Source organism: Anolis sagrei, chromosome 3 (genome assembly GCF_037176765.1).
Source record: "Anolis sagrei isolate rAnoSag1 chromosome 3, rAnoSag1.mat, whole genome shotgun sequence".
NCBI classification, from domain to species: Eukaryota; Metazoa; Chordata; class Lepidosauria; order Squamata; family Dactyloidae; genus Anolis; species Anolis sagrei.
The window spans coordinates 173,488,467-173,512,843 of record NC_090023.1 but is presented as its reverse complement, the minus strand read 5'-3'; the positions used below and the strand labels follow the sequence as shown (position 1 = coordinate 173,512,843).

Here is a 24,377-nt window from a genome sequence, read left to right as displayed (position 1 = left end):
GACCGTTGGCCATGAAAATCCAGTGGGTGACCTTAGACAAGTCTTTCTCACCACCTTCAAAGAAGGTAATGATGAAGCTCCCATGAAGAAGTTGTGCTAAGAAAAAGCTAAGATTGGATCACCACTGGTCAGAGTCAGCTGCTTTGATGGAGTCTTCCACTTGCCGTGTCCTAGCTGGCTGTTTTACTCACAGCTGTTGTATGAGAGGGGCTATTAGTCAGAAGAAAAGAAGCTTTGTAGGTGCAAAGTTCCACTCCAGGATCTCCAGGTTAACATTTCCAAGGGAGCAGGTGCTAGGAAAACCAACTTTGGGACTTTGAAAAGCCACTTGTTGGAGTAGGAAATGCTGAAGTTGATGGATGTCCAGTGCTATTGCTTGTGCTTATCCCAAGTGGGGAGATGAGTATCAGTCCACAGACAATGCTCAGTGATGGTCTTTGGTTTTTTGTGCAAGACTGGTAAATCCAAGTCCCTTCCCAAATAGGTCCAGCACCTTGGACAACTCCTTTAAACCACGTGTGATACAAACCAGAGTAGATTTGCTGCTCTCCTAACATGGAAGCCCTTGGCAGCTACTAGAATTCAGTTGAGAGGCTGTCATTTCACAGATCAGAGATGGTGAGCCCTACCCCTTGCTTAGTCTTCTATTTGGGAAGCTGTACAGGAGTATGGAATTGCTTCTGTGCAATCCTCATAATGCAATGAAATGGCATGTCAGTGTACTTCTTCTGAACAGAGAAAGTGGAAAAGGACATAGGAGAAGCACTTGAAGGACCCTCCTCTCCCCATCAGATTGTCCTGGGAGGGGGAGACATCCAACCTCTGGGACAAAGCAAATCTCCTCCCTACTATTTCTGCTCAAGCTGGCATCATTTCTGACCTTCAGATGTTCGGTGTAATGAGAAATCCTAAGATGACTGCTGTTAGAATCTCCCTTCAGGCATTCACACCAAACATACAAAGGTTAGCAGTGGAGGAGGCAAGACTAGCACATTTAGGGTGTTTGGTCAGAGCTGGTTCTGTGGGAGAAGGAAACTACAATGAAGGATAGGATTGCTTGGGATTTTGGGTGGCCATATAGGCCAAATGAGAAGAAGAACTGGGGGAAATGACTTTTTGGTCTATAGCTCCTATAGTCTCCCAGCCAGCATGTTGTTGAAGTAGTACAAACTGTAGGGGCCTCATCACACTTGAGCATTTCCCCACTTTGATCCACTTTAAATGCTGTAACTGCCTCCTGCAGAATTCTGGGTTTTGTCATTTCGAGAGGCCCAGGGCTTCTCTGGATGAGCAGTTTAAAGGCCCCTCGCTAAACTACAAACTCCAAATTCTGTAGGAGGCTGCCCAGCACCTGAAGTGTATTGAAGTTGAAAAATGCTCAAGTATGATGAGGCCCTTGGTTTTCAAAACTCTGGACTAGATTTTGCGAGCTTAGAAGACTGATAACTACACATTCCAAGAAGCCACAATTGCCTGATAATTCTGGATCCTTTTGAGCTTTCCCTAGGAGCTAGGCATGGTTAGGTTTCATCAGAATACTCGTAATTCAGAATAAAGTCAGAAAAGTTACCTTTTTGAAGTGATTTCGAAGTTATTTAAAAAACCAGAAGTCCCTTTGCCTTTCTGAAGCTTCCTTCACCATTTTTCTTACGACTCAGGAAGTGAGTCGGAAATGAGTCAGTGTTTGGAGGCAAGCAGCTTGCATGCTGGGAAGTTGCTTGCCTCCCAGTCAATGAGGGGAGAAGTTTTGGGGTGGGGAAGGGTTTCAGCACAGCAGCCATTGCGCTATATAAAGGACAGCACATGGCTCAGAGGCTCATTGTGAGCCCGGGAAGGGAAGGGAGAAGGGAAAGGGAAGGGAGGTTGTGAAGGGATGGGAGGTTGTGAATGGAGGTTGGAAGAAGAGTGATTGGAAGAAGAGCAGGGTAAGTGGAGAAGGGTTGTTGCCTCCCCCTGGTTGCCTGCCTTGCAGCAAACCACTTGTGTGTTGTTGCTGTTGCGGCAGAAAAAGAGCAGGGCAGCAGAGAACCAGGGCAGTGAGAAGGGCTGATGCCTGCCTGCCTGGCTGTCTTACAGCCACTTGTGTGTATTGTTGCTGTTGGGGTTTGGGACGGGTGGGCGACGCATGGGTGGGTATGGTGTGAGGGTGCGTGGCATGGTATGGCCTCAGCAATGTAGCGTGACGCTGGGGCCACAATGGGGTGAGAGAATCCCCTGAAGTTTGCCCAGTGCCCTTTGGTGTTTTTTCGCGCAATCGCATCCACTATTAACGAAGCAATTTGGAAATTTCGGAAAGTTCAAAAAAAATTCTGAGAAAATTCGGAACTGAATTACAAATCGAACCAACAGAACCCCTTACATCCAAAGCGAATTTTGAACCATTTTTTTTATCAGCCAATTTATTTATTTATTTACAGCTTTTATATTCCGCCCTTCTCACCCCGCAGGGGACTCAGGGCGGATTACAGTGTACACATATATGGCAAACATTCAATGCCAATTTTTGACATACAAACATATACAGACATACACAGAGGCTATTTAACTTTTTCTGGCCGCCAGGGGAGCTGTCGCTTTCATCGTCCATCTGCGACGCTGATGAAGCACTTCCGCATTCCCCGCATGCTTCCCCGCTGGAATGCTTTGCTGGAGTCTTCTTTATGGCCTCATAGATCAGTTAATTTAGCCTCCCCACACTTTAAGGTGGTACCTTATTTTCCTACTTGACAGCTGCAACTGTCTTTCGGGTTGCAAAGTTTGACAACAGACTACATGCAATTGGTTGGAAACCCACTCCAACCCGGGCTGGCTTCGAACTCATGACCTTTTGGTCAGAGTGATCTTAATGCAGCTGACACTCAGCCAGCTGCCTACTCTCCTGTCCTGGGGTCACTGAAAGGCTTTTTGGACAGACAGAAATCCTGGCAATGCATTCAGATCACTGAAAGGAGAAGAACATAGTTAGGATAACTCCAGAAGTCTGCAATTTTCTCAGAATTATCCCTACCTCATCTGCAATCCTCCCTGTTCCAGCACACGCACAGAAAGACACACACATAGGCAGAACTCCTGATGACCAGATAGCCTTCAATTATAATCAGCAAAGAAGCAGTAAGTGTCTCTTTAGCTATAAAGAATGACTTGATTTTCTTTAGATTGGCAATAAGCTTTTCACATACCCCAAGAGGATGTGCTTATGGCCTTGTGAAAAACTGAAGCTGTCTGTCACCTACTCCCACAGCCCTGCAAGGCCAAATAAGTGAGCAAGCTATTCCACAGGACTTTTTGCAAGCACATTAGCCTGTGCTAATTTTGTCCTCTTGCAATACATTGTCAACACATAGAAAGTCGTCATGTTTTGAGGTGAAATTGGGGTCGGGAATCAAAAGTTTTAATCCTATAACCTAAATCAAGCTGTTAGTCTCAACTGACAGAAAAACATTGAATCAATGGGACTTAAAAACGTTAATTTACTGAGTTCCTATTGATTCAGTGGGCCTAATGTAATTGAGACTAACAATTGGATTTATGCCTTGCATTCTAAGGAATACTCACTTTCCCCCTTGATGGCTGTGTAAATGAACTCTTGCTTGTAAAATGGCATTTTGTCTCAATCAGAAACATTCTTGGAAACATTCTTCTTAGAGATAAGAATCCTCATTCAGCATGGCCACTTTTGAGAAATATAGTCCAACAAGTGACTTTTCCAAAATGTCATCTGATTTTCATGAGTCTCAGGACAGAATCAAAAGATAGAAATGGCAAATCATGTTTAAAAAATAAAGGGGCACTGTGAAGCTACAGTCAACATAGAGTATGTAAGGACATATAAAAGCTTGGGGTTTTTTTTGTATTTTAAATATTTGATGAGACAAAAAAGGAGTTTCTTGTTTGCTGTATGCTCCCCCCCCCCCCCCCCCCAGTTTTATGACAACCCACCCATTTGATTATAAAAGATTTAGTGCTAGGTACTTCAAAAATTATGATATTACTTGCTGTCCCCTGCCACGCGTTGCTGTGGCCCAGTCTGGTGATCTGGAAAATAAAGTAATGAGAAAGTGTTGGTTTCTAATGTATGTAATTCCTTTCTGCTTGTGAGTAAACAGTATTTCTTGTTGTTTCTTTGTCAGTGTTGATGTGGAGAGTGTCTGGTTTGCCTACTCTGGAATATGCAACATAGAATTCTCCTTCTTTAGGGGTCCCTTTCAAATCTATGATACTATGTCTCCCTTTGTGTGAATCTTATCTATCTATATCTGTGGCTGGATGGCTCTTTGTCAGGAGGGCTCTGATTACATTTTTTTGCCCTGGTGAAGAGAGTTGGACTGGATGGCCTTAAGTATTTTCTGTTGGTCATGGGGGTTCTGTGTGGGAAGTTTGCCCCATTTCTGTTGTTTGTGGGTTTCAGATTGCTCTTTAATTGTAATGAACTATAAATCCCAGTAACTACAAATCCCAAATGTCAAGGTCTATTTCCTCCAAACTCCATCTGTGTTCATATTTAGGCATATGGATTTTTTGTGTCAAGTTTGGTCCAGATCCATCATTGTTTGAGTCTCTGGATATAGGTGAACTACAGCTCCCAAACTCAAGGTCAATGCCCACCAAACCCTCCCAGTGTGTTCTGTTGGTCATGGAAGTCCTGTATGCCATGTTTGGTTCAATTCCATCATTGGTGCAGTTTAGAATGCTCTTTGATTGTAGGTGAACTATAAATCCCAGCAACTACAACTCCCAAATGTCAAGGTCTATTTCCCTTAAACTCCATCTGTGTTCATATTTGGGCATATGGAATATTTGTGCCAAGTTTGGTCCAGATCCATCATTGTTTGAGTCCACAGTGCTCTCTGGATGTGGGTGAACTATAATTCCCAAACTCAAGGTCAATGTCCACCAAACCTTTCCAGTTTTTTCTGTTGGTCATGGGAGCCCTGTGTGCTAAGTTTGGCCCAATTCCATCGTTGGTGGAGTTCAGAATGCTCTTTGATTGTAGGTAAACTATAAATCCCAGCAACAACAATTCCCAAATGACAAAATCAATTTTTTTGAGTGGAGGACATAAATTGGGCTGTTAGGTGTCTTGTGTCCAAATTTGGTGTCAATTCCCCCAGTGGTTTTTGAGTTCTGATGGTATCGCAAACGAACATTACATTTTTATTTATATAGATGTATATTTACATGGCATTGAATTGTTGCCTATATATGTAAGCTGCCTTGGGTTCCCTATGGGGTTAAGAAAAATGGGGTATAAATAGGGTAAATAAATAAATAAAATGTGGCAGGGCTCAGACTACATTGTAGTAAGTGGTCTGTGGTCTCTTCTTCACACTCGCATGTGGTGGACTCCACTTTGTGGTCTCATTTCTTAAGATTAGTTCTGCATCTCATGGTACCAGAGCACAGTCTTTTCAGCACCTTCCAAGTTGCCTACTTATACCCAGGAGAGGGTTTGTCATCTGTTATCAGCCACTGATTGAAGTTCTGGGGTTTCGTCTGCCACTTTTGGACTCTTGCTTGCTGAGGTGTTCCTGCGAGTATCTCTGTAGATCTTAGGAAGCTATTTCTTGATTTCAAGCATTAGTTTGTTTGCTGATATCTAAACAGAGGATGAGCCGGAGATGTTAGTGCCTTGGTTCTTTCATTACAGGCTGCTACTTCCTGATGGATGTCAGGTGGTGCAATACCAGCCAAACAGTGTAATTTCTCCAGTGGTGTAGGGCATAGACATCCCGTGATAATGCAGCATGTCTCATTAAGAGCCACATCCACTGTTTTAATGTGTTCTACACTGGGCATGCATATTCAGCAGCAGAGTAGCAAAACACGAGGGCAAATGTCTTCACTGTTTTTGGTTGTGATCCCCAAGTTGTGCCAGTCAGCTTCCGGGTGATATTATTTCTAGCACCCCTTTTTGGCTTGATATTCAAAACAGATGAATAAGTAAACTGCTAAGTTTTTGAAAAGAATCTGAAGTTCTAACCATTTGCCTTAGAAGTCTATATATTAGTGCTTCTTATGCCTTAAGATATGAGGAACCAACTTGTATGTCCCCACATTTGTACTCATTGGCTAAAATCAGTATTTTTTTCCCCTTAGAAATCCTCTATAGACCAGCAGGCAATGGCTTGCAGATTGTATCAGTCAGTGGGCTACCATATTGAACAGCACCATTGTACAGTACAACTAAAAAGCATCCCAGTCTGGAGCCATAGGTTATGGGTACTGAAGACACATAGGTCTTCTCCTTCAGGGTGTGAGAACATCCTGCTTCATGTTTTCCTCTGTTCCACTAAATCGACTGTCTGAAGGAAAAAGGTTGCAAGACCCATCCATGTGGATACCTGAAACTGTGGACAATAGCAAGCCCTATATGTTGACTAAATTTGGGTTGGAAACATATCACAGAATCACACTGGAAGACCTAGAGAAGGCACCAAACACTCCTGGGATGGGAAATTTTTTGGAGCATGGATAAGTGAAACTGCAAATATTGAATCCGTGGATGAGGAAATGATATTGTACAAGGAATTTTAGAGTACAATGATGTCAAAGCCTTGAGTTACCTCCTCAATTAATGTGGGAGATTGTGGGGTGGCATGAGAAATCAGGCAACTGTTATAAGCTGAAAAGTAATGCCTCCACCTTCGTAACTCCTCAACAGATGGCAGTACTGGTATGCGGCAGGTATTGGCTTGTTCAGTAGACTCTCCTCTACAAGTCCATTTTGGCAGGAAGCCTTAGCATTGAATGGTTGTGTTGTTAAAGTGTGAAGTATGGAACCCTGCGCAGACAGCCAGTCAGTGCAACTTACACAACGTGCAGTCATTGAATTCTTTACAGCAAAAGGTATCACCCCAAAGGGGATTCATCAGAGAATGCAAGCTGTTTATGGTGATTGTGTTGATGTGAGTACTGTGTGTAGTTGGGCGAGTAAGTTTAAAGATGTTGAGGTGGGAACATCTGACTTGCAAGACAAACAAAGAGTTGGACGTCCTGTGACAGCAACCACCGAGTTTCACAAGCAAAAGGTTGACAGATTGATTCAGGACGATCGTCTTATCACTCAGAGAGAAATTGCAAGCATAATCAGCATTTCACAAGAATGTGTGGGTCACATTATTGCTTTGCTTGGCTATCGGAAGATCTGTGCACGATGGGTTGCGGAAACAGAGTATCTACTTCTTCCACCCAGAGGAAAAGTGTTCTTGCCATACATCAAGGGAACCACTGACTGCATAGGGAAGCTGATGAGGAAACACAACATAAAAACTATCTACAAACCCACCAAGAAAATCCAACAAATGCTATGTTCAGCAAAGGACAAGAGGGATCTTCTCACTTCTGCAGGAGTCTACCGTGTACCATGCAACTGTGGACAAGTCTATAAAGGGACCACCAAACGCAGCATTGTCCAAACACGAATCAAGGAACATGAAAGGGACTGCAGACTACTTCAGCCAGAGAAATCAGCCATAGCAGAGCACCCGATGAACCAACCTGGACACAGCATTTTATTTGAGAACACAAAAATGCTGGACCACTCTCACAACCACCATGTCAGACTACACAGAGAAGCCATTGAAATACACAAGCATATGGACAATTTCAACAGAAAGGAGGAAACCATGAAAATGAACAAAATCTGGCTACCAGTATTAAAAAACTCTAAAATTGCAACAGCACAACAACAGAGAGGAAGCAGGCAGGGGCATCTAATTACCTCTCAACAAAAGTTTGCTCCAGGCACAGTCAGCCCATTGTATGCTAATCAAGGTGGTCAGTTGAAACATTCACACCTAGCTCCAGCAGACAAGAGTCCTTTGTCTCACCCTGGTCATTCCAAAGATATATAAACCCTTTCCCCTAGTTCCAACAGACCTCTGAGGATGCTTGCCATAGATGCAGGCGAAACGTCAGGAGAGAATGCCTCTAGACCATGGCCATACAGCCCGAAAAAACCTACAACAACCCGACTTCTTCTGTGATGGCTTCAGAAAACTTGTTCATCGTTGGCAGAAATTTATCCAATTGTCTAGTGATTATGTGGATAAGTGAATAGTGGTAGTTAAAGAGCACATTCTAAGGATTCTTTCTGTGTTTGATTTATTAAAATATTCCCATTCAAACCCAAGTAACGAAGGTGGAGGCATTACTTTTCATTCAACCCTCGTACTTTTGACAGCCATGTTTTACATCTAATTTCCAAGCTCTCATTCTGTGTGGACCAAAAGGACTCCAAAGACTGGGAAGTAGCAGTGCTTGTTCTCTGATGTGATGTGTATTGTGCGGTACTGTTGTGAAATAGAGGGCGCCCATTATGTCCTATGGAGCTGTCATGTTCAGGCAAAAGAGACATCCCTTAAGCTGAGAGATATCTTTCGGCACCAGCTCAGGTGCCCTGTGCAAGAAGCTCCCAATGAAAGAATGACATGAGCAGGAAGATGAATGGTTACTCTCCTTACATGAGAGAGGTAGAGATGAATTACAAAGCCAATTGTACAGTTTGCTCTGTGTTCGGGGTTTTTAAATCAGATGCGTTGTCCATATATGCACAAACATACACATGCTTGCGTACATAAAAGCAGAAGGAGGGGGATAACCCTCAGCAGCACAAGAAACTTAATTGGTAGCTTCAGGCCTGCATTACAATCCCAGCCAAGGATAATATATCTTTAAGCACTTGTAATCTTTTGAAATTCCCCTCAGCCAAGCCTGGGAAGAGGACGTGGAGCTTACCAAAGGAGGAGGGAGGGAGGGGAAGTGACTTGGGGGAGAACTTTGCCAGACGCACTTTAAGAGACTAATGGATTTCTAATGTTTACATTCTTTATATACAAACCTGCTTTATAAATGATCCTGGCATTATAGCTGTAAAACAAAGTCATAAAAACAACCTGCAGCTCAGCCATAGAGAAGAAATGCCTTTTTTTCCTCCTTCAGGCAGATGAAGGAGAGGCAGAGAAGAGAGACATCAATATTTATGCACCTTATCTGTGTTTCTATGGTGCAGTCAGGGAAATTGTATGTAAACTTCAGTATGTTACCAGCCTGCATCTTTTTCGCTCACCCCATCTTACATTTGAGATGGATCTGTTGCACATAAACTAGGCCAGAGCTTGGAGAAGTTGTTTCTTGGATCATAATTCCCTTGGCTTGCATGACAAGTTTTCTTTGGAACTGGAACTCTCCAAAGTCTCCCAGATAGTTTTATAGGAATTTTAGTTCAATAAGGTAACCTTTTCCAATTAGTGGTGGGCAATTTTTGGGCTTCCAGATGTTAGACCCACTTTTGGCTCCAGTAGTGGACTAGATGCCTCAAGACTCCAAACTGAGAAATTAAGCACTGTCTCCTTAAAGGTCTGGCTCCATAAAGTGTAAAACTCTGCTTGCTGAAATGTGATCTGCCTGCTTATGTGTATGTAGTGGGACAATTCAGAACCCACTGAAGTTGACACAAAACCAAAACGTGGAGCGGGGGTGCATGCTAAAGATCAGGTATGGGCAAACCCAGAACTGGGGGCCGGATGCAGCTCATTTGTCTCTTTTCTCACGCCCTCCTCTCACTCTGCATCCTATCCTTCCTTCTCTCTTTCCTTCCCTTCCTTTCTAACCTCTCTCTTCCTCTCTTGCTCCTTCCCTCTCTTTCACCCTTTCATCCTTCCTTCCCTCATTCCTCCCTCCTTCCCCCTCTCCCTCTTTCCCCTTCCTTCTTTCCTTCCTTCCTTCCTTCCTTCCTTCCTTCCTTCGCTTTTGTCTTTTCTTTTTTCTCTTTTCTCCCTCCCTCCCTCCCTTCCTTCCTTACCTCCCTCATCCTCCCTCGCTCCTTCCCTCTCTTTCAACTTTTCATCCTTCCTTCCCTCTTTCCTCCCTCCTCTCCACTCTCCCACTTTCCCCTTCCTTCCCTCTTTCCTTCCCTTTTGTCTTTTCTTTTTTCTCTTTTCTCCCTCCCTTCCTTCCTTCCTTACCTCCCTCATCCTCCCTCCCTCCTTCCCTCTCTTTCAACTTTTCATCCTTCCTTCCCTCTTTCCTCCTCTCCACTCTCCCACTTTCCCCTTCCTTCCCTCTTTCCTTCCCTTTTGTCTTTCCTTCCTTTTCTCTTTTCTCCCTCCCTTACCTCCTTCCCTCTCTTCCACCCTTTTGTCCTTCCTTCCCTCTTTCCTCCCTCCTTCCCACTCATCCTCTTTCTCCTTCTTTCCTTCCTTCTTCCTTCCTTCCTTCCCTCCTTTCTTTTTTCCTTCCTTTTTGTATTTCCTTCCTTTTCCTTTTCTTCCTCCCTTCCTTCCTTACCTCCCTCTTCCTCTCTCCCTCCTTCCCACTCCCCCTTCCTTCCTTCCTTCCTTCCCATTTGTCTTTCCTTCCTTTTCTCTGTTCTCCCTCCCTTCCTTCCTTACCTCCCTGTTCCTCCCTCCCTCCTTCCTCTAGAACAGTGGTTCTCAACCTGGGGTCCCCAGATGTTTTTGGTCTACAATTCCCAGAAATCCCAGCCAGTTTACCAGCTGTTAGGATTTCTGGGAGTTGAAGGCCAAAAACATCTGGGGACCCCAGGTTGAGAACCACTGCTCTAGAACATGGCCATATAGCCCAAAAACCTACAACAACCCAGTGATTCCGGCCATGAAAGCCTTCGACAATACATTTTCACATTATCTGCTTTGAACTGAATTATGTGAGTCTACACTGCCATATAATCCAGTTCAAAACAGATAATCTGGACTTTATATGGCAGTGTAGAAAGGGCCACAGTGACAAAACTGTTCTCTCAAATTCTAGCATACTATTTTAATCTGCTCCCTAAGAAAGAATTTGAATGCAAAATCTGAACATATTGTGTTTTTTAGAACTAAAATGAATCCTTTTTTCATTCTTGAGATGTGTTGTCATATTTTTTAACTGGGACATCCATTGTTTTAAAAAGTGACCACAGCAACATATCCTATCTTCCCCATCTCCACACACTCTTAGGATTGAACCAGAGATTTCTGATGATCATAGCATATAATAATAATAATAATAATAATAATAATAATAATTTATATCCTGCCCCCCTCTCCCCGAAGGGACTCAGGACTTCGTTGCTAGTTGTCCTCTCTGTTGAGCATTTTTGTAAAAAGTGCCTTTTATTCAAAGTCTAACAAAGAGAACAATTTGCAATCATGTCTCTTCTGTGTTTAGCTATGGGACCTCCATTGTGGGGTATTTTATTTATAATGATCTTGACTTTGAGCTTTTTCAATTTTAGCTCCAAAAAGGCCTGCTCATCATGAAAAGCATTTGTCCTGCTGGCACCCCATCTTCCCACCTCCTCCGCTTTGCTCTGGGATGTTCCTAGATAGCCAACTAACCGCTTTAGGCACCAGCTGAGCACAGCTCACCAGACCTCTCCAGGAGGGCATTGTGTGCCCCAATTACCCTTCATCCCTTTGCTGAGAAAATTATAGGCCGGCAAATGAAATTAGGTAAGGGAGGCCTGGCAGTGGCAAAGAGGAGGAGACCCAGAAGCTTGAGAGAAACGGAGACTGGCGCTGGAGAGAGCAAATGAGAGAAAGTGAGGGGGGGGGGGGGGAGGAAAAGGGAGAGATTAGCCTGGAGTGTAATTCTGTGTTTCCAAAAGAGCAGTTAATGGATTATGACAAATGTCCTACTGCTTTCCCTAGTGCTGTGTTAAAATGGAAATGGAAAGTCAATTTTCCTAAGTGGATTTTAAATGGCTGACCTTGTGGATACGGAATGTGCGGCTGTGTTGTCGCAGGCTGATTTTCTCTCGGGAGGCCCTCTTGGCGTCCCTGTTCATTCCCCCTTGCTCCCTTGGGTTGAGTTTCCTAAAGAACTCCAAAGGCAAACCCTGCAGTATGTAAACTGGCCCTGACAAATACAGCTTTGCTGGTGTTTCCCTTGGATTGTACCAATGCATCCTTTATCCTGGGGAACTCGGCAGTGAGAGCCCTTGTTAACTGCTTTGTTGCCACCCCTGCAGAAAAACTATCTTTGAAGAGTAACATGGGTGGGGAGCTTTCTGGTATTACTCTGTGTTTTCTTCATTACTGCCATGCGTTGCTGTGGCCCAGACTGATGATCTGGAAAATAAAGTAATGAGAAAGTGTTGGTTTCTAATATATGTAATGTCTTTATGGTGAACTGCTATGCAAAAAATGCAACTTGGAGAATTATACAGGAATATAATCAGGGATAACAAAAACTTTAAGCAAACTGCTTCAAAATCACAGAGTTCAATAACCACAATGTAGCAAGCAAAAACGTAGTCAGGAAACAGTCCAAAGTCGAGGCACGTCCAAAAGCAGAAGTTAAGTCCAAAAGGCGATGTCGTCATCCCAAAAACAATCCGAAGTCAGCAAGGAAGTAGAAGTCAGCACTTATAGGATTCCAGTCAGTAGAAGCACGAAAGCACAGCGATCTGCAGTCCCAGGACCCAAGGCAAGATTAATGGCAGCAACAAAGTCCCAAGCCCAATACAACACTTTGCCTACTGCAAAGTTCCAATAGTTTGATATCTTACTTTTATCCTATAACTCCTCATCAGAGGAGGAGCTGGACTCCACCCTGTCTTCATCACTCTCAGGTGTCTTTGCTTCCATAGCTGCTCACCACCGCCCGTCCCTCCAACTTTTCCAGCGTCTATCAAGACTTAGATCACCCCATGTATTTCCAGGTTGCCAGTCTCCCAAAAACCCTTCAAACTCCTCACTTGATGTGGGTTGGGTACATATGTCCCTGATCTCTTGTACATGGGTCCAAACTAACCCATCCTCCTCCCCGTCATCACTCCCAGTCCCATCACTCCCCGTGAACCCCATGACGTCTTCCTCCTCAGTTGGAGCATTATGTATTTCACGGATCCGCTTCCTTTCTCTCTCTTCATCTGACTCTTGATCCCGAGTAACCCTCTTCAAACCTCTACATTCCTCTCCCTCCTCCTTTATTTCAGAGTCAGTGAACCCTTCGAATGACTCAGTATCTGTAGGTGTCATGAATATTTACCTAATTCGCTTTCTTTGCTGCTCTTGATCCAACACCTGAGCAGCCCTCTTTGCCCTTCTACTACTCGTTGTAGCTTGCTCAGCACACTCTACTACAACACAAACAGCTGAAGACTGTGTCCCAGGTTAGATAACATTGGTGGTCCTCCTTGATATTGTTGAACTGTAGTTCAACAATATCAGGAGCCCCCGGTGGCGCAGTGGGTTAAACCCCTGTGCCAGCAGGACTGAAGACCGACAGGTCACAGGTTCGAATCCTGGGAGAGGCGGATGAGCTCCCTCTATCAGCTCCAGCTCCTCATGTGGGGACATGAGAGAAGCCTCCCACAAGGGTGATAAAAACATCAAAATCATCCAGGCGTCCCCTGGGCAACGTCCTTGCAGACGGCCAATTCTTTCACACCAGGAGTCACTCCTGACACGACAAAAAAAAAAGGGAAAAAAAAGGAGGACCATGACCCAAAATATGTATCACATCTAAACAGCTGAAGACAGTTTCCCAGGTTAGGTGACATTGGTAGTTCAACAATATCAATGTTATTATGGCATATTAGGTGTATTATATGTCCTAGACTGGGATATGTGCAGGTTAGATGACATTGGTGGTCCTCCTTGATATTGTTGAACTGCAGTTCAACAATATCAGGAGGACCATGACCCAAAATATGTATCACATCCAAACAGCTGAAGACAGTGTCCCAGGTTACATGACATGAGTGGTCCTCCTTGATGTTGTTGAACTGCAGTTCAACAATATCAAAAGGACCATGACCAAAAATATGTATCACATCCAAACAGCTGAAGACAGTGTCCCAGGTTAGATGACATTGGTGGTCCTCCTTGATACTGTTGAACTCCAGTTCAACAATATCAGGAGGACCATGACCCAAAATATGTATCACAACCAAACAGCTGAAGACAGTGTCCAAGGTTAGATGACATTGGTGGTTCTCCTTGATATTGGTGAACTGCAGTTCAACAATATCAGGAGGACCATGACCCAAAATATGTATTGCATCCAAACAGCTGAAGACAGTGTCCCAGGCTAGATGACATTGGTAATTCAACAATATCAAGAGGACCATGACCCCTTTCTGATTCCATGCCCAGAGTATAGTTTCATTGCTTTTTAATGTTCATTTTGCTATGCATTGTTTAGGAAACATTTTGAGCCACCAAGCAAGTTGAATACAAAGCTTATGGGAGAAACAGCATGCCAAAGAATAGATGTGGTTGTTTTAGCTTGGCAAGAAGTTGATGCTGGAAAGGATTTGGTTGTTGTGCCTCATGGAATTGCCCATTCCCATTTTCTTGGTTGGGTTTGGGGGAAGCTCAGTGTTACTTGACTGCATGCTGACCTGTGTTGTAATGTTGTCTTGCAAAAATGACGGTTTGGTGGAGAAGAATTTCTGAATAAGAGATAAAGTAACCAATAGAGAGCAGCTCAAATCCAGGCTATATCTGCATAAGTTGACATCTCTGAATACGTGGAGTGGATAATGTTTTTCTTCTGGCCTTTTTTTTAAACCTAAAAGACTTCTTTCTCACAGAGAATGAGCTATTTTCATCCTCATGACTAAAATGCAGGTGTAATATTTCTTGACCCTCTCTCCGCCAGCCAAAAATATATATTCTGTATTCTCCCTAGAGCCTTGAAAAGTTGTGAGGTTTTTTGCATTCTTGTTTGCAGCATCTTTCATCCAAGATGGCCAATCGGCCATGATGCCCGAGGATTCTGGAAACTGTAGTACAAAGAGTAACTCCCCCAAACTCTGTTGTTCCCACTCTACAAGGGCTCGAGCACATCTTTCTCTTCAGGGCTGAAAGCCAGGCGTAAGGCGGCTAGCACTAGATATCTTATAACTCCTAGGGCCTGCCAGTCTGGCTCCAGTTTTTATCAAGCAACTACTATCACTCGTTGCTAAGCTGTTGGAACATACGATCAGCATCCACGCCATGCAGCTGTAATACATTTGGGAGTAGAGATACTACTGAGTGGCTGTTTTAGAATATTCATGATGTTTTATGGCTCAATGATTGTGAGAACAGTCTTATAGGGTAGCATTCCAATATTACTGATGAGGCGAGAAGCCAAAAGATCTTTCCTGAGACTCTCTGCTGGGGTTCATGACTGAATCATGAACTCCTGGATTCAGTCCCTTAGCCACAGTAGCTGCCATTTGTAAGCAGTGAGATTTACTTTTGAGTAGGCATGCATAAGACGAAGCTCCAGGCAACGCTTTTTCATTTGCTAGTTTTGTAGGAAACCGTCCTATTGCTAACTTGTTTTCCTTGTTTAACATCTCTACTGTTCAAGTAGAAGAAATTCCAGACTGAATTATCTTTGTCACACAAATAGCGGTTTATAAGACTGGAACTGAGCAGGGAGTTGGGTGCAACTATTCCACTTAACCCACCATCAATTTTCAATATGAGGAGGTTGGGATTGGAGGAAGAAAGGGTGAAGGGCATGTGTTCATCTTACTTCCTACTTCAAGCAAGGCCTTATTTATCTATCTATTTATTTATAGTATTTATATTCCGCCCTTCCCACCCCGCAGGGGACTCAGGACAGATTACAATGCACATATACATGGCAAACATTCAATGCCATTAGACATACAACATATATAGACAGACACAGAGGTAATTTAACATTCCAGCTTTCCGGCTTCATGAGGGTATGCTCGATTCCGGCCACAGGGGGAGCTGCCACTTCACCGTCCACTTGTGACACCAAGTCCTTCATGCAGTACTTCCTCATTCTTACGCATGCTGCTGGAAGGTTTTATGGCATCGTAAATTAGTTAAATTAGCCTCCCCACATAAAGCAGCACCTACATTTCCTACTTGACAGATGACTGCTGACTGTTTGTTGTCTGTTTTTATACTGCTTTTATATTGTTCATATACTGTTTATACTGCTTTTATTGCTGTTTTATTATATTGTTGTTAAATTGTATATTCATGTTTCGATGTGGGCGCCATGGGTGCCTATTTGTTAGCCGTCCTGAGTCCCTCTGTGGAGGTTGAGATAGGACAGAATATAAAAGCCCTAAATAAATAAATAAATAAACAAACTGTCTTAAGGGTTGCATAGGTCAATAGCAAGCTAGACTATTAATGGTCAGGAACTCACTCTGACCCAGGCTAGCTTCGAACTCATGACCTCTCGGTCAGTAGTGATTTAATGCAGCTGGCTACTAGCTAGCTGTGCCACAGCCCGGTGGCTATGAAACTAGTAATCCAACCCAAGCTGAGCTACCTAGAGTCCATTGGCTATTTTGTTTCCAGTGTCCCCCTCTATCTAATATCATGTTCAAATTGTTGGGGAAGTGGACTTATTAACAAAAGGTTCTCCTCCTAAACGTACAGCAGAGTAGATATCTGAAGTGGGCTCTGGTTTGATCAAATCCAGAGGAGGATCGAAAAGTACCAAATGTGGAGCCACAAATAAGTACCATGTTTATTGTTCAGGTTATGCAAAGAAATGTGCAGCTTGGTGAGAGTTTCTAAACTCATAATTGAAATGTTTTTGGTGCCCTGACCGCTCTTAAATAACAAAAGCTGATGTTCTGATGCTTTCCTTCTGAAAACTTTTATAGCTAACTGGTTCCCTCACAATTCTTCTCTGTCTATTTCAGGGATTGAGTATGGAGATGTGCTTCCGGATTCTTTCCCTTCAGCCCCTGCAGAGAGCCTTCCTCATTTCCTCCTGGAGCCACAAGATGCCTACATCGTGAAGAACAAACCGGTGGAGCTAATCTGCAGAGCCAATCCAGCCACTCAGATCTACTTCAAGTGCAACGGAGAGTGGGTGAATCAGAATGATCATCTCACCAAGGAGAGTGTGGATGAGGTCACTGGTGAGAAATTTTATTTATTTTATTTATTTACGACATTTATATGCCACCCTTCTCACCCCGAAGGGGACTCAGAGTGGCTTACAAGTAAAAAATAAATACAATATATTATATTATTACCATAGCACAATATTAATATTATATAGTACATTGTAAGGTAAAGGTAAAGGTAGTCCCCTGACATTAAGTCCAGTCATGTCTGACTCTGGGGTGTGGTGCTCATCTCCATTTCTAAGCCGAAGAGCCAGCGTTGTTCGTAGACACCTCCAAGGTCATGTGGCTGGCATGACTGCATGGAGCGCCGTTACCTTCCCGCCGGAGCAGTACCTATTGATCTACTCACATTTGCATGTTTTCGAACTGTTAGGTTGGCAGAAGCTAGGGCTGACAGCGGAAGCTCACGCCGCTTCCCGGAATCGAACCTGTGACCTTTCGATCAACAAGCTCAGCAGCTCAGTGCTTTAACCCACTGCGCCACCGGGGGCTCCAATAGTACATTGTATTATAACCTTATACTGTAATATTATTAGTAATATTACATTTAATATAAAATATATAATTATAATATCATATTATTATTATTATTAGTAGTAGTATATTGTGTTACGTTATAATATTATCAGAAACCCCTGAGAATTAAACTATCTCTTATGTCTTCTCGAGTTTTCCTCTTTCTAAGGGCCCTTCCATGCAGCCATATAAACCAGAATATCAAGGCAGAATAAACCACAATGTCTGCTTTGGACTGGGATATATGGCAGTCTGGACTCAGATAACCCAGTTCAAAGCAAATATTGTGGGTTATTCTGCCTTGATATTCTGAGTTATAAGGCTGTATGGAAAGACCCTAGGTAAGTTGGTTTGCAAGTTTAACTTTTGTGAATTTGATTATATGTGGATTTGATTAATATTTTCTCTCTAGAAGTCTATTAGGCTTGTTTGATCCAAAAAAAATTACTCAAAACCTGTTTTGGATGGTGTTTCAATTCGGAAGTCAATTCCGATTTTCACACAAAAAATGTTCAAAACTTTTTGAAACTTCCAAGACTTCCGGATCCTTCCTTAATGGTTTGAAAGTATTTCCTGTTTCATTGGATGGTCTTTATTTTGAAAGTAGTTGTTTTACTCCAGAAAGGGGGGGGAGCAAAGGGAGGAAATTCATCCAGTCTGGTTTAAAATGCTTCCCAGGCTCGAGACCAGAAGCGAGGGGAGAGGAAAGGCAGGAAATTCATCCAGTTTGTTTTAAAATGCTTCCCAGGCTCCAACCCAGAAGCGAGGGGAGAAGAAAGGCAAGAAATTCATCCAGTCTGGTTTAAAATGCTTCCCAGGCTTGAGACCAGAAGTGAGGGGAGAGGAAAGGCAGGAAATCCATCCAGTCTGGTTTAAAATGCTTCCCAGGCTTGAGACCAGAAGCGAGGGGAGAGGATAGGCAGGAAATTCATCCAGTTTGTTTTAAAATGCTTTCCAGGCTTGAGACCAGAAGCGAGGGGAGAGGAAAGGCAGGAAATCCATCCAGTCTGGTTTAAAACACGTCCCAGGCTTGAGATAAGAAGTGAGGGGAGAGGATAGGCAGGAAATCTATCCAGTCTGGTTTAAAACACTTCCCAGGCTTGAGACCAGAAGTGAGGGGAGAGGAAAGGCAGGAAATCCATCCAGTCTGGTTTAAAACACGTCCCAGGCTTGAGATAAGAAGTGAGGGGAGAGGATAGGCAGGAAATTCATCCAGTTTGTTTTTAAATGCTTTCCAGGCTCAAGACAAGAAGCGAGGGGAGAGGATAGGCAGGAAATTCATCCAGTTTGTTTAAAATGCTTCCCAGGCTCCAACCCAGAAGTGAGGGGAAAAGAAAGGCAGGAAATCCATCCAGTCTAGTTTAAAATATTTCCCAGGCTTGAGATCAGAAGCAAGGGGAGAGAAAATGCAGGAAATCCATTCAGTCTGGTTTAAAATGCTTCCCAGGCTTGAGACCAGAAGCGGGGAAAAGCTGAATCATTTCCGACTCACTTACTTCTTCATAACACAAATGGCGGAAAAATCTTCGGAAGGGCAAAGGGACTTCCGGTTTCATTAAAAACTTCAAAATCACTTCAAAAAACAAATCTTTCTGAATTTATTCCGAATTACAAAGATTCCAACCGAACCTAACCATGCCTAGAGACTATAGGTCTACCAGAGTGATGTTGTGGCCACCCTGGAAAACCTAGAGATTCCGAGAAAACTGTTTTCCCAGATTTTAAAAGCATTTTTTTTTCAATTTGCAATTTTCCCAGTTTTTCAGGAGCCCTGCATTCCTAAGATTCACAAAAGTGAAGGGCCTGTTGTGGCTAACATTCACAGATTTATTCCCATACAGTCACAAGCTGCAGGGAAAGTCTTCTGCCTTGAAAGGACTCTAGATAAATTTAAATGACTTCCTTGGTTTGTCTTTTGATATCATTCTTAAATGTCATTCTTTGAGAACAAAATTCTCAAAGAATTAAATTCCTTCAGTTTGTCTCTTATCCAGTGGGGCTGTGGGAAGTATGCACCAAGGAAGGAAACAGTGATAGAGTAGTAATCCTGAAGACACTAGATCCTGTCCCATCATAGAAATAAAGTAGAATTGGGCCTGGTTAGCACTTGGAAGATAGACAACCAGAAAAATGAAGGGCTGTATGCAATATTTCAGAATAAATGAGTGAATTTATTTATAGTATCAGGGTGAACCAAACAGTTGTATTGTATTTAAAAACAAAACAAAACAAAACAAAAACACGTTTGCAAACTTGGCCTTCTACTAAATTTCCTTTGAGCAGTAGCTGGCCACTTGGAGTGTCTCTGGTGTTGCTATAAGAAGGTCCTCCAATGTGCATGTGGCAAGGCACAGGTTGCATTGTAATAGGTGGTCTGTTGTTTGCTCTTTTCCATACTCGCATGTCGTGGACTCTACTTTGTAGCCCCATTTCTTAAGGTTGGTTCTGCATCATGGTGCCAGAGCGCAGTCTGTTCAGCACCTTCCAAATTGCCCACTTTTCTGTGTGCCCAGGGGAGAGTCTCTCATTTGGTATCAGCCATTGATTGAGGTTCTGGGTTTGAGCCTGCCACTTTTGGACTCTTGCTTGCTGAGGTGTTCCAGTGAGTGTCTCTGTAGATCTTAGAAAACTATTTCTTGATTTAAGTCGTTGGCGTGCTGGCTGATATCCGAACAGGGGATGGGCTGGAGATGATGTGGTGGCAAAAAAAGCCAATGGGATTTTGACCTGCATCAATAGGAGCATAGTGTCTAGATCTAGGGAAGTCATCCTACCCCTCTATTCTGCTTTGGTTAGACCACACCTGGAATATTGTGTCCAATTCTGGGCACCACAATTCAAGAGAGATATTGACAAGCTGGAATGTGTCCAGAGGAGGGCGACTAAAATGATCAAGGGTCTGGAGAACAAGCCATATGAGGAGCGGCTTAAGGAGCTGGGCATGTTTAGCTGAAGAAGAGAAGGCTGAGAGGAGATATGATAGCCATGTATAAATATGTGAGAGGAAGCCACAGGGAGGAGGGAGCAAGCTTGTTTTCTGCTTCCTTGGAGACTAGGACGCGGAACAATGGCTTCAAACTACAAGAAAGGAGATTCCATCTGAACATGAGGAAGAACTTCCTGACTGTGAGAGCCGTTCAGCAGTGGAACTCTCTGCCCCGGAGTGTGGTGGAAGCTCCTTCTTTGGAAGCTTTTAAACAGAGGCTGGATGGCCATCTGTCAGGGGTGTTTTGAATGCAATATTCCTGCTTCTTGGCAGGGGGCGGGACTGCATGGCCCATGAGGTCTCTTCCAACTCTTTGATTCTATGATTCTATGATTTTATGATTCTATGAGCGACCAGAAATGAGTGAATGAATACACCTGAATAAATCTTACCAAGAAAAAGCTGTGATGAGTCAAAGTTGACATGAAGGCACACAATAATCAATAACTTTTTGAAACATATTTCTATAGCATCTAATGACTAATGACAGATTATTTAACAAGAAAACCAGTCATGGTAGGTAAGCTCTTTTGATAGGCGATTTCTTCACATAATTGTCCCAATGGAAAAAGAATTGTTCTGAGGCAGTAGCTCTCGGCCTTTTATTTCCCAGATGTTATACACTTCTCAAGAAGTTGCAATGCTGTCTACAGCTTTGAGAGCTGAGATTCAGAGTTCAGATAAAAGTTTTTCCCTGACATTAAATCCAGTTGTGTCTGACTCTGGAAGTGGTGCTTATCTCCGTATCTAAGCCAAAGAGCTGGCATTGTCTGTAGACACCTCCAATATCATGTGGCCAGCATGACTGCATGGAGCACTGTTGCCTTCCTCTCGGAGCAACACCTATTGATCTACTCACGTTTGCATGTTTTTGAACTGTTAGGTTGGCAGAAGCTGGGCCTAAAAGCAGGAGCTCACGCCGCTCCCCGGATTCAAGCCTGCAAAACAAAACACAAAAAACTGGGGTTGAGAGGCATATTTTGCAGTCCAGTTTGTCCTAAACTGTATATGGCACACACACCTCAAACTCTGCTGGGAATTTTCTGCCATCCATTTACATGACTTGGCAGGCAGATAGAGGTAGAGAATGTTCCATTAAGGAAGAGTGGTTGCAACCTAATGCAGAAGGGGTCACGAGCTAGAAATAGAAGGATGTGTTTGGTCTTCATGTATGTCAGGTCCAGATATTAATCTGCAGTTTTTTAAACAAGAAAAATTAATTTCCACAAGTAAATGTGAACCACCTAACAGTAATTTACAAAAATATAATTAAAGGTTATAACATTTACTCTGCACATTGGGTAGTTATTTCTATTATATGTTTATCTAATCTCCATCATAGCAATACAGGGAAGTATTAATGGCCCTGTGCAATTCTATTATACATCAGACCTGCTTTAATCACCTAAATCTTTCCAAAAGGAAGAATGACGAGCAGGCAGACAGAATGTGGTGGACCCTTTATTACAAAGATGGACGTGGCAATCACATGACCAAAAACCATCACTGCATTACCTTTAATGTTTTGGCTGTAGTGTATTAACTTTTCTATTAATTTGTCTGAAATAGCTATATCCACAGTCCCCAAAAAAGGCTGAACTTGGGGATTCCAGAATGGTAACCTCTATCTGGTGGGGGAAAAATGACTGTGCTTCCCTGCTATTTGTTTTCTTGTTCTTGGCAAGTTTCTGATCCATGACAATATTTTATCTCCTTTGCTATTGATTAGCAAGAACTTCACTGGAACGCCTAAGGCCCCTTCCATACAGCTGAATAAAATCCCACATTATCTGCTTTGAACTGGGTTATATGGCAGTGTGGACTCAGATAACCCAGTTCAAAGCAGATATTGTGGGATTTTATGCCTTGATATTCTGGGTTATATGGCTGTGTGGAAGGGGGCCCTAACTAAAATATGGCTAATCTTGGCAAGTTGTGTGGGTTAAAATACAACTGTTTTCTTCCACCACAGACATTATTATTATTATTATTATTATTATTATTATTAACTTTATTTATACCCCGCTAACATCTCCCGAAAGACTCGATGCGGCTTACAATGGCCAAGGCCGCCAACAATACAACAATATAACAATACAGCAATAAAACTCATAAAGCAAACAATAAACATCAAGCAAAAAATAAAACACTAAAAACAGTGACACCATGACGCATTTAAAACCTAAGGCCGGGCCAATGTAATGAACAAAATTTAAAAGTGCTGGGCATGACAGGTGAAATGTAGAGGTATTTGGAGGTAGGTACAATGTGTAGACAATCCTAAATCTCTAACAAAGTGCCTTTGGGACATGATGCTAGGAGTTTCCTATTCTGGAAAGGCACACTGGAACAGCCAGGTCTTCAAGCTCTTCCTAAAGACTGCCAGCGTTGGGGCTTGTCTGATGTCCTTGGGGAGAGAGTTCCAGAGTCGGGAGGCCACCACAGAGAAGGCCCTGTCCCTCGTCCCCACCAAACGCGCTTGCGACGCAGGTGGGATCGTGAGCAGGGCCTCTCCAGATGATCGAAGGGATCGTGTGGGTTCATATATGGAGATTTTAACATAGTTATCCCAAAAAGATTTTGAAATGAATTATGCCATAATCAGCATTAGCCACGGTTTCTTGAAGCAATTACATATATTGTATAGAAACCTGAAGGAATTGTGTTCTTTGTTGATTCTGAAGTTCTGTGTAGGCCTTTTATTTCATCCATGACACCAGATCTTACGTTGTAATTCAAAAAATACAGTAAGAATATATATATATATATATTTTTCCTCCTAATGATCCTCAGCTTTCTATGATCCTGAGAAAGTTTGCCCTAGGTTTTATCTGACATACTTCTTCTCATCTTTTCTGCCTCTGCATAAACTAGTCCTGGGGCACTTCTACATTGACTTTTTATCCTGAGGTAGATGTGGAGTGTCGAATTCTGGATCACTCTTCGGATGGTTTTGTTCCCTTTCTGTTCTCACCACAGTGATGGGCAGCTGGGTTGGCATTGCTAGTATCATTCACTTGTTGCCTAGTGTGTGGGGTGCCAGAGCAATGCAAGAGAGAGGACACAACGAGGAGGAATTGCTCCCTCCTTTTGACCTCCCTTTTCCAATTGCCCTAGTGCTCCTGACCACCATTGCTCCAGGCAATGAGTGAAAGGCCCTAGCCATGTCATGCCTGCTGTCCACAACTATAATAACTGGAGGGGTGTCATCCAAGCCCGGGGAATATGGGATGGCCATTTAAACAGTTGTGGTCTGTTCCATCTTGGAAGCAACTCAACTGCTTACACAGACCCAGAGTCATTCTCAGGAAGAATTCAGAGCAACCCATGACTTTTGTTAATGTGTTTCATGGCTGCTTTAACCTAAATCAGCTCCACGCGTCATGCAGGCATCATGGACCTGATGGGGTGGGATCAACTCCAGGATAATGGAGCTAATGCGGTGGTTCCTGACCTTTGGTCCCCCAAGTGTTTTGGACTTCAACTCCCACATTTCCTAACAGCTGGTAAATTGGCTGGGATTTGTGGGAGATAGTCTTGTGCGCTAGCTGTGCCCGTACCTTGTGAAGTCTCATCTGGCCACGGTGGTCCACGCTCTTCTTACATTCCAAAGAAGGAACCTCCACCACACTCCAGGGCAGAGAGTTCAGCAGTGGAACTCTCCGCCCCGGAGTGTGGTGGAGGCTCCTTCTTTGGAAGCTTTTAAACAGAGGCTGGATGGCCATCTGTCAGGGGTGATTTGAATGCAATATTCCTGCTTCTTGGCAGGGGTTGGACTGGATGGCCCATGAGGTCTCTTCCAACTCTATGATTCTATGATCCTGAGTAGACTACTGCAATGCACTCTACATGGGGCTGCCTTTGAAGACTGCCCGGAAACTTCAATTAGTCCAATGGTCGGCAGCCAGGCTGCTCACTGGAGCAGCGTACAGGGAGTATACAACTCCTCTGTTACACCAGCTCCACTAACTACCGATCAGCTTCCGAGCACAATTCAAAGTGCTGGTCTTAACCTTTAAAGCC

General features: G+C 43.3%; 1 protein-coding gene across 2 annotated transcripts in view; it reads left to right on the top strand.

The window, feature by feature from the left end:
• The window catches only part of UNC5B (unc-5 netrin receptor B), a 367,951-nt gene that overhangs the window by 245,176 nt on the left and 98,398 nt on the right, over positions 1–24,377 (top strand). For both annotated transcript variants that reach the window (XM_060768853.2, XM_060768851.2), the window contains exon 2: positions 16,640–16,861. In XM_060768853.2, the coding sequence (XP_060624836.2) occupies positions 16,640–16,861 (222 nt within the window). The remainder of the gene's footprint in view (positions 1–16,639; positions 16,862–24,377) is intronic.